The sequence below is a fragment of the Orcinus orca genome, chromosome 12 (genome assembly GCF_937001465.1).
Source record: "Orcinus orca chromosome 12, mOrcOrc1.1, whole genome shotgun sequence".
Classification (NCBI taxonomy): Eukaryota; Metazoa; Chordata; class Mammalia; order Artiodactyla; family Delphinidae; genus Orcinus; species Orcinus orca.
The window spans coordinates 67,018,773-67,038,837 of record NC_064570.1 but is presented as its reverse complement, the minus strand read 5'-3'; the positions used below and the strand labels follow the sequence as shown (position 1 = coordinate 67,038,837).

The following is a 20,065-nucleotide window of genomic DNA, read 5'->3' as shown; positions in this document are numbered from 1 at the left end:
TCCAACATAAGAACATCAGTTTCCTGAAGCAAACAAAACACTTTCGGAGACTTTAATGTGGCAAAATCGTTTTTACAAAAATAGGTCCAAAATGACATAGTCATATAATTCATATGCAATGCACAAAAGAACATGGCAACATCATCAAAACTGCTATGCTTTCAGTAGTGTTGTATACATGATCCCACTAATCCTCACTAAATTCTTAATAATCCCAAACTAGTATTTTGGGATGTATTAGATGTACAATGCATTGGGTAACAGAATTCTACTGCCTCACAAAAGCAGCCTGAATTAAAGCTGGTCCTCTGCTGCCATCTAGTGCAGTCATAAAATGCCAAAACTAAACCAAAAGTGACTGGAAAAAAACTTTTTGGTGATGAATCTATTTAATAAATCATTAAAAATACTAGTTCAAGGGCTTCCCTGGTGGTGCAGTGGTTGAGAGTCCGCCTGCCGATGCAGGGACACGGGTTCGTGCCCCGGTCCGGGAAGATCCCACATGCCGCGGAGCGGCTGGGCCCGTGAGCCGTGGCCACTGGGCCTGCGCATCCGGAGCCTGTGCTCCGCAACGGGAGAGGCCACAACAGTGAGAGGCCCGCGTACCACACACACAAAAAAATACTAGTTCAAAACATGGGCCTTAAATATCACTGCAGAAAACGCTACAAAAATATTTAATAATTTACTTTAAAATATGTGAGTGTAGGGATTTCCCTGGCAGTCCAGTGTTTAAAACTTTGCCTTCCAGTGGGGGGGTGTGGGTTCGATCCCTGGTTGGGGAACTAAAATCCCACATGCCTTGTGGCCAAAAGAACAAAACATAAAAACAGAATCAATATTATAACAAATTTAATAAAGACTTAAAAAAAATGGTCCACATTAAAAAAAAAAATATGTGAGTGTATTCCCACAAATGCATTCTAGAGCATACAGAATAGAGCAATAAGTGGTTATAATGAACTATCAGGTAATAATTACTCATATGAAAAAAGTTACCTAGAATAATATTATCACAGTACTGTTTGTTATAAAAGCAAAAATTTCAAAACAATTTAAATTTTCAACCACACAGGATTTCTCAAATTATGATTCCCTGGTGGCGCAGTGGTTGAGAGTCCACCTGCCAATGCAGGGGACACGGGTTCGTGCCCCGGTCCGGGAAGATCCCACATGCCGCGGAGCGGCTGGGCCCATGAGCCATGGCCGCTGGGCCTGCACGTCCGGAGCCTGTGCTCTGCAACGGGAGAGGCCACAGCAGTGAGAGGTCTGTGTACCACAAAAAAATATATATATATGGTGCATTCATACAATGGAATACAATGATCCAGTATGGCTCCTTTTCCTCCTAAGACACTATCAAAATAACAAAGTTAGATTTTTTTTTTTTTAAGTATAAAGCCATCTGGTGGTTTTCAAAGTATGTCCACAAGTCCCCAAACTCTTTGATACGCTTCCTTTTAAGAGGTGGAGCTAAATTTCCCTCCCCTTGAGTGTGGGCTGGATTTGTATCTCACTCCCAACAAATAGAATATGGCAGAAATGACTGTAAATAACTTTTGAGATTAGCTTAGATTATAAAAAGACTACTACTTCCATCCTGGATATCTTGAAATATCTTGGATCACTTGCTCTGGGGGAAGCTGGCTGCCATGTAGTAAGGACATTCAGGCAGCTGTGGAGAACCACATGGAACCCCAGAGTTAGTATGAAGACTGCTTTAAGCTGAAGATGTTTGAGATTCAAGAGATGCAGAAAGAAGCGTTCCCAGAGCTTCCCTTATTTGACTAAAAGCAGAAACTTCTGGGAATGAGGCCACCATAAATCACCTCTTTGGAGCAGCTTCACTCCCAGGAAGGAGACTGAGAGTGAAACTATCTTAAAATCCCTCTCTGGGGGAATTTTACAGCCAGGAAGAAGATGGAAAAGATCAATCACACCAGCATAACAAAGATTATCAGATTATCATAAACTTTCTTCTCTCCTGTTGTTATCCTAAACATAGGTTCTCCTAAAGTAACCCATTTGTTCTTCCCACAGAAGCCTTCTGTCTCCATTCCCTTTCCCCTATTAAGTTAGGGGGGTGTGTGTGTGTGTATGTGTATGTATATATATATATGCCCCTAACTTTAGTCATTTAGCACATCACTTCTTTTGTGCACTCCCACAGGCATATGAATAAACTTTTTTCCTCTTCTTTCCTCAGTTTAATCTGCAAACTCCCAAACACTAAACACAGTGGGTACAAGTTTTTCCTCCCCACCCAGGCCTGCAAGGCAAGGAATGGAGGCCTCAGGCCAACAATCAGCAAAGAACTGAGGCCTGCCATCAACCACAAGAGTAAGCCTGGAAGTGGAGCCTCGAGGTGATGGCAGCCCTGGCCCACAGCGTGACAGCAACCTCCTGAGAGACACTGAGCCAGAACGACCCAACTAAACTGTTCCCCAGAACCATGAGATCATAAATGTTTGTTGTTTTATGCTGCTAAATTTGAGGGGGTAATCTTGAGGTAATGTGTTGGGTAGGAATAGATAACTGATATAACACACAACAATGAAGATAATGAAGGAAAGGAGGGAAGACCATCACTGGATGAACTATGGCAATAAATTTCTGCTGGACAAGAAATCGATGGAGAAGTGCTGAGAAGCATTGCACAAAAGTAGCAACATCTACAAGTGGAGCAGCCTATTTTGCAAAATCCCAAAGAAAATCCAGACCCAGAAACATCAACTAACGAGAGTGACAACAGGGACTGAAAAAGAGAAATTGGTTATTTTTAACTAATGTAAAACAATTAAATCACCACAACTCACAGACAAGACATACAGGTTAACCAACTCCTAAGCAATCAATCAATAAAATTGGAGGGCCCTTCTCTAAAGAAACTGAACCAAACCCTGAGGTAAAGTAACTACGTGGGTAATGGTGCCCGGAAGTAAAAGACCTCTCCAGGCAGTAGGACTGAAGATCCTCCAGCACAACCGCTTATCATAAAGCAAAGGTCTCAAGCTGACAAAGCCGGCCCACATTCACAGAATTTCTTCCAAGCAGTTTTTCTGCCTCATTTTTAAATGCAAACAGCCAACCAAGGATCACTGCACATTTAAGGAAAACCAGAAACATGAAGAAGAAAGATAATTCAAGATTAAGAGAAAGTAACTCTATACCCGCCAGTTAGTATTCTCATAAGAGATTCAAAACTCTATCATGTCCATAAATTAAGAACAGGTTGGCATAAAAAGGTATAAGCAGAGAGTAAAAATGCATGGGTACTCTTGAAATTTAAAAGCGTAATTACTGAAATTAGTAATTTATTAGAAATATAGAAAGAAAATGAGAAGATCTCCCAGAAAACTGAAAAGGAGACCAGGAGATAAAAAGTATGACAGAAAAGATAAGAGAAGAAAAAGAATCTAAGAATCTAGGTGGTGTAACAACCAACAGTAGGTCTAGAAGGAAAAAAGAGAAAAAAGAAAAAAGAGAGAGAGAGGAAATAAAATATCAGAGATAAGATAAAATTACCCTGAATGGAAGAACCCAGGTTTTCAGATTCAAAGAGATCACCAAGTACCAATGAATGGGAAGGTTGGGGGGCAATGGCGACCCACATAATTAGACATCACTGGGAAATTTTAGGACAAGAATAAAGAGAAAATTCTAAGTTTCCAGGGGCAAACCACTTCCAAGGCACTAGAATCAGAATAATATCACACCTTTTATCAGTGGCAGAGGTTAACAGAAGAAATTGAAGTAAGGTTTTTAATATTCTTAGGGAAAATCATTTCTAATCTAAAATTTTATACACAAGCAAATTACTAAATTCAGGACAAGAGCAACAGCATGTTCATACACCTAAGCATGCTTATGGGTTACTTCCTGTACATACTTTCTTAGGAAGTGAGTTAAGGAGGTATCCCTGCAAAGTGACAGAAAAGAAAGGAAGGAAGGAAGGAAGGAAGCAGAGGGGAAGAAAGAAAAACATGGAATTCAGAAAGCTACATCCAACCAGGATAAAAGTTGGGACCAGAGCTTTATACACAGGCTAGAAATCATAGAAGGCTCTAAAAGAGAAGTCTTTGGGATAACAAAAAGTAATTGAAAGAAGAAACAGAATGACTAAAACCTTGAAAAAACTTGATTATAGGGTAAAGGCAATTATTCGAGTAAAAAAGAACCTATTTAAACTCAACAAAAGAAACATTCTACTTGATGTGGCAGAGAAGGCATGACTTTGAACTCTGGGCAAGTTGGCTGTCTTTGGTGGTCAGCTCCATCCCTGCAGTTGTGTGCTCAGTGGATCCTGGTTTGAGAAGTAAGCAATATAACACTTCCCAGACTCCCTTGCCAGCTCTCTGGAAGGAGATTAGAAAAAAAGAGGAAGGGAAAAACCTATTGATCTGCTTCTGGCAGCATCTGTAGCAGCACTGAAGGCAGCAGTCACCAGATGACGGCACAGCTTCTTAGGGGAGAGCCCCCTGGGAAGGGCTGCTGTGCAGCAGTGGTGAGTGGTCCCAGAGCAGCGGCCAGACAGGCAGTATATTACCTCCTCCAGCACCTGGGCAGCAAGTGCTAACCAGGCTCCAACCAGAGGCACTAGCAGCCTGCTGAACTCCAGGTGACCCTTTGGCTTCTCCATCCTCTCAATGCCTTTGTAACCAATTCTATGTATTAAATTCCTGTGTGTTTGAAATATCAGAGTGATTTCTTTTCATGCCATGAAAAAGGAAATCTATTCCTTTCCACTAATCTAAATGATAGTTCCAGTGAGAAAAAAAAATTTTAAGTATTTTTCACCATTTAAAACAACCATACACTTACATAAAACAAAACCCTATGTTTAACAAACAGCATGTAAATGTAAACAGAGTTGACAATATTAAAGTTAGAGCTGACATAACAGAAGTAGATGGAAGACAGAGAACTCTAAAGTCCGCATCTTAACAAGAGTTAAGAAACACTACATTAGGGTTATTAGGATAAAGGGAAGATTAAATATACAGGCATGATTGATGAAGAGAACTAACAATAATAGTTTACCTATGATGAGAAACTAGAAGAAAAGACAGGTGGGAACAGAGGTACTGGTAAGCCACATCCTCATGACCACATTAGGAACTCACCTAAAGTTAATTAATAAACAGCAACATAAACATATTATTTAGAGATCTGAGGATAACCACAAAATAAGTATAAAAAAAAAGTAATGGAAATAAAAACAAACGGGACCTAATGAAACTCAAAAGCTTTCGCAAAGCAACGGAAACTACAAACAAACAAGATGAAAAGACAACCCTCAGAATGGGAGGAAATATTTACAAATGAATCAACGGACAATTAATCTCCAAAATATATAAACAGCTCATGCAACTCAATATTAAAGAAAACAAACAACCCAATCAAAGAATGGAAGAAGACCTAAATAGACATTTCTCCAAAGAAGACATACAGGTGGCCAAGAAGCACATGAAAAGCTGCTCAACATCACTAATTATTAGAGAAATGCAAATCAAAACTACAATGAGGTATCACCTCACACCAGTTAGAATGGGCATCATCAGAAAATCTACAAACAACAAATGCTGGAGAGGGTGTGGAGAAAGGGGAACCCGCTTGCGCTGTTGGTGGGAATGTAGATTGATACAGCCACTATGGAGAACAGTATGGAGGTTCCTTAAAAAACTAAAACTAGAACTGCCATATGACCCAGCAATCCCACTACTGGACATACCCAGAGAAAACCATAATGCAAAAAGACACATGCACCCCAATGTTCACTGCAGCACTATTTACAATAGCCAGGTCATGGAAGCAACCTAAATGCCCATCGACAGATGAATGGATAAAGAAGATGTGGTACATATGTTACTCAGCCATAAAAAGGAACGAAATTGGGTCATCTGTCGAGATGTGGATGTATCTAGAGACTGTCATACAGAGTGGAGTGAAGTCAGAAAGAGGAAAACAAATATTGTATATTAACGCATATATGTGGAACCTACAAAAATGGTACAGATGAACCAGTGTGCAGGGCAGAAATAGAGACACAGATGTAGAGAACAAACGTATGGACACCAAGGGGGGAAAGTGGTGGGGAGGGTGGTGGTGGTGAGATGAATTGGGAGACTGGGATTGACATATATACACTAATATGTATAAAATGGATAATAATAATGACCTGCTGTATAAAAAAATAAATTAAATTCAAAAATTAAAAGAAAAAAAAGGTTAAAAGAAGTTGCGTTAGACCTCAGAGATATTGCGGGTTCATTTCCAGACCACCACAATAAAGCAAATATCGCAATAATGTGGGGAAAAAAAAAGTGGTTGCCTTTAGGGAGTAATACTGATAGACAGAAGGAGGGGATATGGAAGGGATCTCCAGTATTACTTGATTTATTTAACCATAAACAAGGATTACCTTAATAAACAATTTTATTTTAGTCATCGAATAGGAAAATGTTTAATAAAATAGAAAAATATTTAGGAGCATTAATTAAAAACAGCAGATTACTGGGCTTCCCTGGTGGCGCAGTGGTTGAGAGTCCGCCTGCCGATGCAGGGGACATGGGTTCGTGTCCCGGTCCGGGAAGATCCCACATGCCGCGGAGCGGCTGGGCCGGTGAGCCATGGCCGCTGAGCCTGCGCGTCCGGAGCCTATGCTCCGCGACGGGAGAGGCCAAACAGTGAGAGGCCCGCGTACCGCCAAAAAAAAAAAAAAAAAAAAAAAAAATAGCAGATTACTAAACTAAAAATCATAGATACTAAACAGTTTAAGTAGAAAACATATTTCCCCTAATAGAGGCTCCATTATGGCAGGGACCACTGTAATGCCCAGCATCTAGAATGGTACCTGGCATACATAATATACACCAAAAAATACTGTGGAATGAATTCATTTTCACTTAACAAAATGATATATATAGACAGAGACACACCAACATTAGCAGCAACATCTCTAACTGGTGAGATTATGGCTGCTTTTCATTTTTTTCTTTTCCTTATCTTCACTTTCTAAGTTTTCCACAATGAATACAAAGTAATTTTATAATGAGGAAAAGTATTTTTAAAGTCACTATCATCTTTTCATTAAACTTTTTCATTTTGTGACCAGAATCACAAAAGAAACCAAAAAAAAGACATTTTACATATATATATATATTCCAAGTTAGAAAAACTCACAACTATTAATAATGGAAAATGTTTAGTAAGGTATAGACATATTCATTGATCTTGACCTAATTAAGAGGATCTGAAAATCTTTCAAGGTAACAGAATACTGCAAAATTACTATTCATTGCACAAATCAGGTAATTAGTTCCAATACTGGTTAACAAATCTCATGAATCTATCTGTTCTGAGGCTAAGAAGCCTCTGTTGGTTATTTTAATTAGTTACTTTTAGATTAAGTAGCTCTGTTTATAATGAGAATACAGAGTATCATTATACTTCAAAGTATAAAATCAAATGATATATTCATTTGCACTAACTACCATGAATGTTACAGGTTATGCTTTTTAGAACTTCATAGCCATGCACAAGTTAAGTATGTAAAATACAGTACCCTTTTACCTGGTCTTCCATGGGAGAGAGTAAAAAGCCACATTGATTACTCAGATTTACCTTGATCTGGAATAAAATGTTAAAGCCACTTAAAATGGTATGGGTAGCACTTACATATCAAAGGGGCTGAAAGGTGTGAAAATCATTTTGTTTTTATAAAACAATCAGTCTTCATGAGAAGAGAAGACCAGAAGAAATATTCCAAAGGCTTTGTTTTATTTTACATTTGCCCCGTGACCTGGCTGATTACTTTTGATTTTCTTTTGTATAGGGCACACATTCTTAAAAGATCAATTACAATTCTTTCAAACAATTTTTCACTGATTCACAGAGAGGAACAGATTTGTTTTCTCTAGTGCTTAGCATTTCTACAATCACACATAATGGACTAGAGCATGTGAGCAAATAACCATTTCTTAAAGGATAGTGGAATTATGAAAAAATAAGTATGAAAATCCCCTTAACATCTCATCCAAGAGATAGCTCTAGAGCTGAGATGGGAGTCAGGGCAAATGTCCGCCAGTGAGGTCAGTAGCACTATGCAATACTAAATAACAAATGGGTCTGTATCTCTTCTTTATTCCATTATCAAAGGTAAACAACCATCTAGGACACCCATTATTATACTCCTAAAATCAAAATGAGCACTCATATTTCATATGGAATATCAAGTAATGCTCCTTAGCAGTTCTTTGTTACCTCTCCTTATTTATTCTGCTTTGTACTATACATACTTCTACTACATCTCTTACTGCATCTTAAAGCTGCTTCAAGGGCAGGAATTGTATTTTGTTTACACAGTGTCTTGTATCATCTTTGAGACCTTCTAACTCCTATAGTAGCTTCATAGTTATCTACTAAAGCAATAAATATTATTTCTGCAAAGATACTGATTTTCCCATTACGTGAAAGGTGCAATGCAATTCCAATTACCATCACAAAGCGATTTGAAGGAAACCTGATAAAGTTTTCTACAGTTTATAACAGAACAGCATATATCATATCCATTTATATGGAGGATCAGGCAGTGAGGGAAGGCGGCAGCAGGCAGGAAGATGGAGGCATAGAGTCCAGAGAACCAAACCTCCAACTCTTAACATTGATCATCCCAAGGTGTGGGATAAAAGTTCTCACGGGGAGAACTTTTCCTCTCCCTATATAAGGAAGACATCACCAGAATAAGCGTATTTTAAGATAAAAATTCACCTATAAGAATAAAACAGTAAAAATAACCAAAGAAATAGTGAAAAAGAATAATGAAGACAATATCTGGCGACACAGGAAAAAATACATGTATAAAGCAAGACCATGGTAAAGATCCTAGGCTCTGGAGCCAGACCACCCACATTCAAATCCCAGTCCTGTAACTAACATAACTGTGCGGGCTTGGAAAACTCACTTGCCTTTACATCCCTCATTTTCCTAATTCATAAAAGGAGGATAATAATAGTACCTACACCTCACAGAGTTGTGCACAGTACATGAGATATTCTGTATAAAATACTCAGACTGATGTCTAGTATACCTAAGTGCTCAATACGTGTTATCTGTTAAAATATAATTTGTGCCATAGCCAAAATACAAAAGAAACTTGTGTAATCGACTGATGTTTCCCAAAACGCTACTTAAATCAATAACAAATTTCATTTCCCAACTGTCAACCTGGCCACATTATTATTTATACTAAATGAAACTACCCCAAACTGCCAAGAATGCAGTGAAATGGGCTCTTTCAGGCAACAGTGTTTGGGGGTGTAACGTACAACTTTTGGCAAGAGGTATCAAGGAGTTTAGAAGTTTCCATACTCTTTATCCAAGTAATATTATTTTCATCATAAGCTATATCAAGATGGGTATAAGGAGTTATTTATAAAAGAAAAAACTGGAAACAGTCCAATGCCTCAATAAAAGAGAGCAAACAATTTTATCTTGGCAGCAATTAATATCTTTTTTTTAACATCTTTATTGGAGTATAATTGCTTGACAACGGTGTGTTTGTTTCTGCTTTATAACAAAGTGAATCAGCTCTACGTATACATATATCCCCATATCCCCTCCCTCTTGCATCTCCCTCCCACCCTCCCTACCCCACCCCTCTAGGTGGTCACAAAGCACCGAGCTGATCTCCCTGTGCTATGCGGCTGCTTCCCACTAGCTATCTATTTTACATTTGGTAGTGTATATAAGTCCATGCCGCTCTCTCACTTCGTCCCAGCTTATCTTTTAAAGTATGTTCTAAAAACGGAAAATGCTCATCTTAAGATTAAAAAATAAAAATAATCATATTAAACAGGTTAGTTCTAATTACCTGCTAAGTCCAGCAAAACCTCTGGCATATGGTAGATGTTCAATAAATATTTGCTGACTGTATGAATAAATATTATTCTTCTCATATATTTGGGTCCTGTAGCCTAGCTCTCTTTTAAAATATATGTATTTAGAAATATTAACAAAAAAAGGATTTTTTTTTTAATGTTTCGAAGTTCCAGATGCTTGCTACCCCTAGAATATGGGCAACCCCAAATTCTAATCAGGGATTGCACCAATGTTTGCAACAGAGGTTTTACCTATATCCGTTTAGCTCTAAGAGTTCTCTAGCCAGATTTGGTAATGAATTCAGTTGATTTTTATCCTTAAGTACCATTTCAGAGATAGTACCTCTATTAAAAAGTAGTAACTCTCACATTGATAAGTAGCTTAATTAAAGAAACTAATATTTAAAGGAACTTTCTATCCTTTAGTAAATCCTAAAGATGTGACTAGCTGACATGTATCTCAAAAGTTTGATTTAAAAATATTAGATTGTTTTTGTCCTATACCTACTTTTCTTCTTGTACGATAACTAACTCACACCCTAAGAGAATTCTGAATGTATTCTGAGAAACCAAATGTTGGTTACCATGTAAAAATGATTTTCCAAGGAGTCTTAAACTATGACACCAATAACTAACGTTTATTGAATGCCATAATAATAAACATTTTACATGAATCTCCTTTAATCAATTAATGGACAAATTCTCAGCTGTATCCTTAACTCAGTGGCTGGCTAGACACTTCTCTGGTTTAGTCACTGATTTTTAAACTGTGTTCAACCGGCACTAAAGGCCATGGCTCCCGAACCTGGCTGGAAATCAGAATCAGCTAGGGCTGCTTTCAAAAACACAAATTCTCAAAGCCTACTAAGGTCTACTGAATTTGGATCTCTAAATTTTTTTTTTAATGCAAGCTTAATATGATGGTAATACAATCATGATGATAACATAAGCCAAACAACCAATGGCGTTTGGGAACTGCTGCCCTAAAAAAGTTCCATGGTGACCTTAGAGACCACCCAGAGTGTAACCCCACATGCTGCCCCAAAATGTTCACCAACCAAAGCAGCCCCACCTTTGTCTGTTTTATATAATGGGGGGTCCAAGTCAGATTTGGGCTTGGAGAAGGAGTAAAATGAGTTCTGTTACTTTCTCTTTTTAACCAGTTTACTACCAGATATCATCCGCTATAGCTTTAGATCAGTAAACAGTGCTTCTGATTGACTTTTAATCACTCCTTGTTTGTCTCCCTTCTCCATGATAAAAAAAAAGGAACACAGGGGGCTTCCCTGGTGGCGCAGTGGTTGAGAGTCCGCCTGCCGATGCAGGGGACACGGGTTCGTGCCCCGGTCCGGGAAGATCCCACATGCCGCGGAGCGGCTGGGCCCGTGAGCCGTGACCACTGGGCCTGCGCGTCCGGAGCCTGTGCTCCGCAACGGGAGAGGCCACAACAGTGAGAGGCCCGCGTACCGCAAAAAAAAAAAAAAAAAAAAAATTAAAAATGTGAAAAGCAGATCTTAAAGAGATATACCTTCTTTCCCATTTTCATTGCAACATTATTCACAATAGCCAAGATATGAAAATAACCTAAGTATCCACCAAGAAATGAATAAATAGATAAATAAAGAAGATGTGGTATGTATATATATGTATATATAGATATATATACACAATGGAGTATTATTCAGCCATGAGAAAGAAGGAAATCCTGTCATTTGTGACAACATAGAATTTGAGGGCATTATGCCAGGTGGAATAAGTCAGACAGAAAGACAGATACTGTATGATATCACTTATATGCGGAATCTAAAAAGCTCATAGAAACTGAGCCTAGAATGGTGGTTACCAGGAGCTTAAGGAGTGGGGAAAATGGGGAGGTACTGGTCAAAGGGTACAAACTGCCAGTTATAAGACAAATAAGTTCTGAGGATCTAATGCACAACATGGTAATTATAGTTAAAAAAACTGTATTACATACTTGAAAATTGCTACAACAACAGATCTTAAATGTTCTCACCACAAAAAAGAAATGGTAATTATGAGAAGTGAAAGAGATGTCAGCTAACACTACAGCAGTAACCACTTTGCAATATATAAGTGCATCAAATCAACAAGTTGTACACCTTAAACTTACATAATGTCATGTCAAATTATATCTCAATAAATCTGGAAAAAAAACTAAAGTGTACATACATGTGTGTGCATGTGCGTATATATATATATACATGCACTCCTCATTATTCTAATTATATGTGTGTGTTTGTATATATAATACATACACTCCTAATTGTTCTAAAACATTTTCTTCACTATGAAAAAGTTAATAGGACTTCTATATTAATATCTATATATGTACATATATGTGCATGTATGTGTATATATGTATACATTGCATATATGCATATACTATATATACATACATGCATATATATACATGCACTCCTAATTATTCTAAAACATTTTCTTCATTACGAAAAAGTTAATAAGAGTTCTATATTAATCTGTTATTTCAATTATTATAACATTTGCTGAATGAATAAATAATATAGCAAAGCTATAAAAAATGGATTACAAAAGAGAAAGAAAAAGTTTAATGTTATTGAGGAAGCAACTTTATGCTTTAATACTAATAAATATTTTTAAATGTAGGAATATGAAACTTGAAGCTAAGCTTTGTTACAAGAATACAACAACCTTAAGAGTGTATAAAATTACAAAAAGTATTAGCAAGGATTAAGAGAAAAAGAAAATTATCGAAGAAACAAAATACAGAGTGAATCAAGGAGACCTGGTAATTTTTAGATTATAAACTGATAATACATCTGTTAATTTTAGAAGTGTCCAACACCATTAAAGACAAGGTGGCAGGCAGCAAGCATACCAAAAAGCACAATATTATTAAGAAAAAATACTTCCAGATTTAAATTTGGTATAGATTCATGTCAAACTAACATAACTCTGAAACCAAAAATTAAGCAGAATGAGAGTTATAATTGTAGTACACAGCTAAGAATACTAACAAAACAAAAACTATATGATATATGAAACATGCTTATTTTGCTGCTCAAGTCACTCCCAGGAGTACAAACCTTCTCTAACAACAAAGCAATATTCTTCAAGCATTCGGGTTATTAGTCAATTTTTTAAGAAATCTAACTTACCGCGTACCATCTGCTTTCCAGCTTACTTTATATGGCTTCTGCTCCAAAAGTTTAATATTTTGCTTGTCCATGGAAATAGGCTGTGCTCCAGGGAATCCAGACCTTAAAGAAGAACACTATATTACTATTATGGCTGGTGTCCATACAAAGCAATACATGCCTTAAACCAAGCTCACCTGAATCACACATTTAGCACAATGTTTTCCCTATCATGAGATTAATGTCAATTGGAATAATATCAGCTTTCACAAAAATGCTACCAAAAGGTTATCATTTTCTGTACATTTTAGAACTCAAGTTAACAGGATCATAATTGCCACTGCAAACTATGACTATCGGACTAATTTTTAAATATTAATACACATGATCTAAACAGTAAAGCACATACTGTTTACAAGTCTTTGTATATCTACAAGTCTTTTACTTCAGGAAGAAGTTTAAATCTTGCCTTGACTATCTTACATTGCTCTAGACCCCATATTCCTCCATCACGACACTGCCAGCTTGGCATAACTTTGCAGGGTTAGCAAGTTTCTCCTCAAAAGATACCCAGAAGCGACAGAACAGGAGAAATTCAGGTCGAGATTAAAGTACACTGACAAGGGTTTAACAGAATACTAAAACTGATAGCACTTCATCATTTACATTTTTTAGTTAAAATTATTTCTAGTTTATTGATCTGTATGTATACCAGTCCAAAAGTTCTTTATATTAGGAATTTTTAACAATAATCCTGTTTCATCATGTTCCAGCTGTATTACAAGTTTCTGCCACAGATAGCAATGATCAACAGAAATGACCATAGACCAAGACCTGAGAGCAACGAGCAGTGAACTCTCTCTTGAATCCTCTCCCATGAAATGTCTGACAAATATCTTCAAGTCATGGTAAGGGGCAGAACATATTTAAAGCTGATTCTCCCAGGTTTCTGATGACAGAAAAACTGGAGAATGAGGCACATTCAAGTTTCACCTCTTCTCTCTTAATAAAATGATAAGGGCAACTAAAACATTAATCAGCAACAGTGGGACTACCCTTGTGGCGCGGTGGTTAAGAATCCGCCTGCCAATGCAGTGGACACGGGTTCGAGCCCTGATCCCACATGCCGCGGAGCAACTAAGCCCGTGCACCACAGCTACTAAGCCTGCGCCTACAGCTACTAAGCCTGCGCTCTAGAGCCCACAAGCCAAAACTACTGAGCCTGCATGCCACAACTTCTGAAGCCCGTGCTCCGCAACGAGAAGCCACCACAATGAGAAGCCCGCACACCACAACGAAGAGCCCCCACTCGCTGCAAGTAGAGAGAGCCTGCGCACAGCAACAAAGACCCAATGTAGCCAAAAAATAACAATAATATATATTTTTTAATAATAATAAAAAAATCAGCAACAGTAGAATCAATCTCACAAAACAAATACCAGAAAGTGACAACAGTAGTTTTCTATTCCATTAGGAAGACATGTGAGTCATCTAATTTTGACTCAAAAGTCTGGTTATTACACTGTTTATCTTGAGAAAAATCTGATAAACTCTTGCTTAACATGTTTTTAAGAACTCTATGTAAACACAGAAACTTCAAGGAGCAAAGAAGCTATGACACTGTTTGCATTAATGTTAAGTATTGCAGAATAAGAATAAATTTTATTTAACACTTTAATTAATATTGAAAATGTTTATTACCCTTCCCAGCCACAGAATTGATGACACTTCTGTTGTACCTCTCCTAACTTTGGTTGAGTTGTTACTTGAGTTACACCTTTAACAGTTACGCCTTCCAAAAAAATAGCACCCTGAAAATAAAAGGAAAAGAAAAATACATTAGAGTTCAAATCCATTTACAAAGACCAGACTGAAAGATACATTTATTTTCAGAAATCTGAGCAAATACATGCAACAAATGGTCTGCTACAGGAGGTTCCTCCCCTGGGATTGTACACTAGTTTTCCTTAATCCAGCATATGATTTTCAATGTACATATACAGGCCAGTGTCTATATCATGCTGTCAAAGCATCCATGGGTACTACTCAGTAATCATAACAGCAATAATATCTTACCTACCATTTACTCAGAGCCAGGCAAAGTATGCGGCATTTTACAAACAGTTTCTCTAATCCTTATAACAATTCTGAAAAGTACATGCATTATATTTATTTCACAAATGACTAAATGAGGCATAAAGATTTTATGTAATTTATTCAAGTGGTAAAAACAGAATTTGAACTGAGGTCTATACTATACCATTCACCAATGATTCTCCATTCACCAATGAGTCTCATTTGGGGAAGGGGGTGAGAAGTTGTGTCACTGATGGAGTTTGGATTTTGAGATAAAAACCTACAATATGTACGTTTGTAAACTAGAATAAGAGTATAACAGTAGACAAAACAGCTAAGCTACAGTCATTGGATGTATCAACATAAAAACTAAATATTACTCATCACTGAATTTTTAATCTAAATTCTTTAACTCGGAACTACATTAAATGTCTTATTGTATTTCACCCATTTCACAGCAAGTATATTTTTAGAATATCACAGAGAAGTGAAGCAGATGGAGAATTTATATATCAAATAATAAAGAACACCCCTGGAAATTTTGAAGACTAAAAAAATAGTCTTGATTCAATTACTTTGAGACCCATAAGAGGGTTGGCATCAGTCTCAAGAAATATCTATAAAACAACTCTAGCTGTTAACGTAATTCGGGAATAAAAAATAGGGTCTGCAAGCTACAATGATGAACATTCTGGCAAAGATTTGGCAAACTGAACTAGTTGGGAAGGAAAAAAAAAAAAAGAACACAACACTTTAGTCCACATACATCCCTGTCAAATTTAGAAGAGTCCTAAAGTCAATCCAGCAGACTATTTTTTGCCCCTAATTCTGAATCATATTTTACAGTTATCTAAAATGTCATCTACCTTGTTTTCCTTAAAGAGAGGTTCCATAAGCCAAAGTATCAAAGAATACCATTCCTCTCCTATTACACCATAACCTCTCTTTATCAGCCAATGAAATTCCTGTTTTAGAACCATTTCTACCATTAAATATAATAACTAAAGAAAATTTTCAAAGGAAAGCTTAACCAGGTGGATAAGTTTTTTTAACATATTTAGTAACTGAGATACTCATAACTTCAATATCCTGATGAAATTACATCTTGTATATACTAATTAAAAAAAGAAAGCGTTATCTTTATTCTGAAGGTACTAATAGCACAGAATTTTTTTTAAGTTTTACCAATAACCTTCCCTGTAAACTCAACCTTTTTCATGAACACTCTGTACCCCATGTCTTAACTAGAAGCTAGCTCTGCACCAAGAAGACCACTCACTTTTCTCTTAAGTGAAAGCTACTCATTCTCCTACTGCCCAAGTCCCATGGTAGTAGTGTAAACAATTCTCTTATATCCTCACTGCTTTCCCGGCCTCTTTCAAAAGTTCCTCTTCCATTCAGACTCATTCAGCTACATCACTCAGCTAGATGTCAGGTAGAGCAAACATCCACTGTGGTTGGTTGCACAACGGCTCTCTTTGTGGATGGGATGCCTTCCCCACCCACAAGCCATATTACATGACATGAAAGATAACATGCCACTCCAGCCAAAGTTGATGGGAGCATGAGTGAAACCCTAACTCTATCTGAACCTATCAGGTTCTCTCTTCTGGTAACCTGGAATTTGGACCCAGAAAATCTCCGCATGTGGCGAAAATTATAACACATAAGCTTAGACATAGGACATTAAATATCCCTCGTAAACAAAGAATCAGAAATCTCCCAGGTAAACAAGGAATCAGCTATATTCCTGCGCTTGAGCTGCACCCATTTACTCATAGTAAATTCCTCTTATTACTTAAGCTAGTTTGAGTTAGTTTCTGTTACTTGCAACCAGATAATCTAAATTAATAAAATGCTCTATCCTTCATATATTGACCTCTGGTCACTTCCGCACATTCATCAAAACCATCAGTATTTCTCACCATGCTAACTTCTGTCATTATATTGGTAACATTAACATCCATTGAGACAATCTGACCCATCATACAACCTAAGCTTCACAGTTCTGTAATTTCTTTTTTTTTTTTTTTTTTTGCGGTACGCGGGTCTCCCTCTGTTGTGGCCTCTCCCGTTGCGGAGCACAGGCTCCGGACGCACAGGCTCAGCGGCCATGGCTCACGGGCCCAGGCGCTCCGCGGCATGTGGGATCCTCCCAGACCGGGGCACGAACCCACGTCCCCTGCAATGGCAGGTGGACTCTCAACCACTGCGCCACCAGGGAAGCCCTGTAATTTCTTTTTTAATGATCCTCTCATCTGTGCTTAACTTGAACAGCCTGCTCCATGGCCATATCATCCTCATTCCAGACTGCTCCACCTTTTGATTCATCAACTCAACTTACATTGACTGGGTACCCACAACATTCTAAACCAATATGCTCTTCTGACCTCTTTCATTAAACAGCTTAACTCTTTTACTCTCACTAAGCTCACTTTTCAATTTCACCAAGACTAACAATCCTTCACTCCTCCCTTTCCAGTCTAACAGCTCCCCCATCCTGACCTTACTTCCTATTCAACCTAGATCCTATCACTGATTACTTCAATTACCCTTCACCTGATATCCTCTGTACTCTTTACCCTCTGATCCTTCCATCACACCCATACTAAATATAGCCGACCTTGTATCAACCCACCATTAATCTCCACTTCCACACACAGGCAGCTGAAATTTACTGAGGAAAAATCACAATCTCAGGGCTAAGGATGAGATTTCCCTCCTCTTGCTTAAGACCTATTTCTCTATCTGCTCTTGAACTTCATTCCCTTTAATCTCCTCAGAAATTGCTGTATCATTAATTCCTCTAACATTTCATTTATTTTCAACTTCACTGATTCCACTAGCTCCTTATCCTCAAGTAATAGATATGCTGGAGTTTATTCCATACTAAAAAGCCTTTTCTGAATATGTCTGCATCAAGCAATCACCCTTAGTTACCCTTTTTGCTCATAACCAAACTACTTGAATAGTCTGTACCAGTGTGCAGGTAAGAGTTAACATAATAGGATTGCTTGCAAGGTTGGCCCCTGGATGGCATCTGGGAACATGACTCCCAGTGTTCTCAGTCAGCTGATAAGGCTGGTTCATCACGCCTAAACTATTTATACAGGCAATAGTTTACGCTGAACAAATGTTTTCCTTCTGGGATTCTGGAATATTGATACACGCTAGGCACAAGCTGCCTACATGACCAACCATGAATAAAAACCTTGGGCACTGAGACTCTAACGAGCTTTCCTAGACAGAAACATCACACATGCGCTGATGCATTTCCATTGCTGTGGGAAGAGTGAGCTCTGTACGACCCCTCGTGGGAAGGAGAGAGCATAAGGAAGCCTGCACGTGGACTCTTCGAAACTCCACTTGTCTTTGTCACTTATGATCCAGCAGGATATCCTTAGTATACCGCTGCGTTAAATCTTAGCTGTGAGTACAACTATATGCTGAATCCTAGAGAATCTCCAAAAGCAGAGGTGGTAATGAGGACCCCTAACACAACTGTGTCCTTTTTCTCACCTCCCATCAGCTGCTTAAAATCACTAGTCTGACCTGGCCCTGCTGTACCACAGAAAATTATCCTCAGATGGACACTTCATATCCTTACTGTATTCATCCCCTCTATGACTTTTCATACTATTAAATCATCCATATAGATCACTACAAAACTCTAAACTATTTTTCATATTTCTTTGTCTTCTTGTGCTACATCCAGGAAGAATTTCTTAGCTAGATCTTCCAGCTTGATAATTTCCTCCACAGCTAACTTCAGTCTGCTATCCAACCCACCTACTGACATTTTTCTTTATTATTATCATTTCTAAGGTCTCTAACTGGTTCTTCTTCATAATAGCTTGCCATTATTTTATGGATTGATATCCTCTCTTGTCTTCTAAAGAAATGTTCTGTTTGCTTTTTATAAACTATTCTCTTCGGTGCTAGCCAAAAAGAATGAGGTAGTTCTGTATGTACTAGGAAAAGAGAAAACTTCACTTCTTACCCTATATACTTCTAGATGTTCACATTTTTATTTTACAAAGAAAATTGATCTGTATGTCACTTGTGTACACTTTTAAAGAGACAGATAGGTAAGTAATTGTGGAGAAATTCTTTTAAGATAACAAAAATGCCAGTGGTAGGGTAAAAGTTGAAGGATTATTTGCTTTCAAATTTTCTTTAATGTCAGTATATTATTTTCATAAATAAAAACATATTTAATAATTTTAGTATTTACTAGTTATGATTTGAAAAGAGGAGAAACCTACCAAAATGCATAAAGCTTCAGAATTTTCTTTTTTCATAACTCTACCTTTGGAAGTATAAGCTCAAATATTCTTGATAATTACCATCGCATTGTCAGTCAGAAATCAAATCTAACTACTTTCTCCAAAAACAAAGAAGGTAAGCATTCTGCTTTTGGCAATGGCAGACTAGTTTATTTAGACAAATTTTGCAGCCATGAGAAATGCTAGACAAAAATGTTAAAAGCACCTGTTTTAAGATATCAGAGAATTAGAAAGGCAGTAAGGACCTGAAGGGCCAAGAACTCAGAAGGAAGGGAAGCCCTGAGAGATGAGACAGACATCTGGCATAGCTTTTCTCCTCTAGGATTTTCCTCTAAAGGTACTGTTTCCAAAATGGTAGCTGAGAGGCTCCAAAACTGAACAGAACTTTCAGCATTTATCACAAGAATGGGAAAACAAAAATTGGAGTTCAGGTCACCAAGGAGAGGGGTCCTGCTTAATGCTCCAGGATTTCAGTTAGAAGTCCCAAGGGGCCACACTACAAAACTGGGGTGAATCAAAAACAGACCAGCCCCCCAAAACTAAAGCCCAGCTTCTAAACAGTTCAATTCTTGACTGAGTTAAGATGTTCTATTCCTAATCCTGTGTAGGAGCAAAGGTAAATCTTCTCTGAAGGAAGAAAACAGCATGCAGAACCTTAAATTATTTCCACAATTTTTCATACATAATG

At 37.7% G+C, this 20,065-nt stretch overlaps 1 protein-coding gene across 7 annotated transcripts in view; it reads right to left on the bottom strand.

The window, feature by feature from the left end:
- The window catches only part of RNGTT (RNA guanylyltransferase and 5'-phosphatase), a 246,728-nt gene that overhangs the window by 202,492 nt on the left and 24,171 nt on the right, over positions 1-20,065 (bottom strand). For all 7 annotated transcript variants that reach the window (XR_004480632.2, XM_033418832.2, XM_004264827.4 and 4 more), the window contains 2 exons: positions 14,717-14,826; positions 13,037-13,138 (listed from right to left, as the gene is read on the bottom strand). Coding sequence is in view for 6 of the 7 variants with exons in the window: in XM_033418832.2 (XP_033274723.1) it covers positions 13,037-13,138; positions 14,717-14,826 (212 nt within the window). In the remaining variant the exon portion in view is untranslated. The remainder of the gene's footprint in view (positions 1-13,036; positions 13,139-14,716; positions 14,827-20,065) is intronic.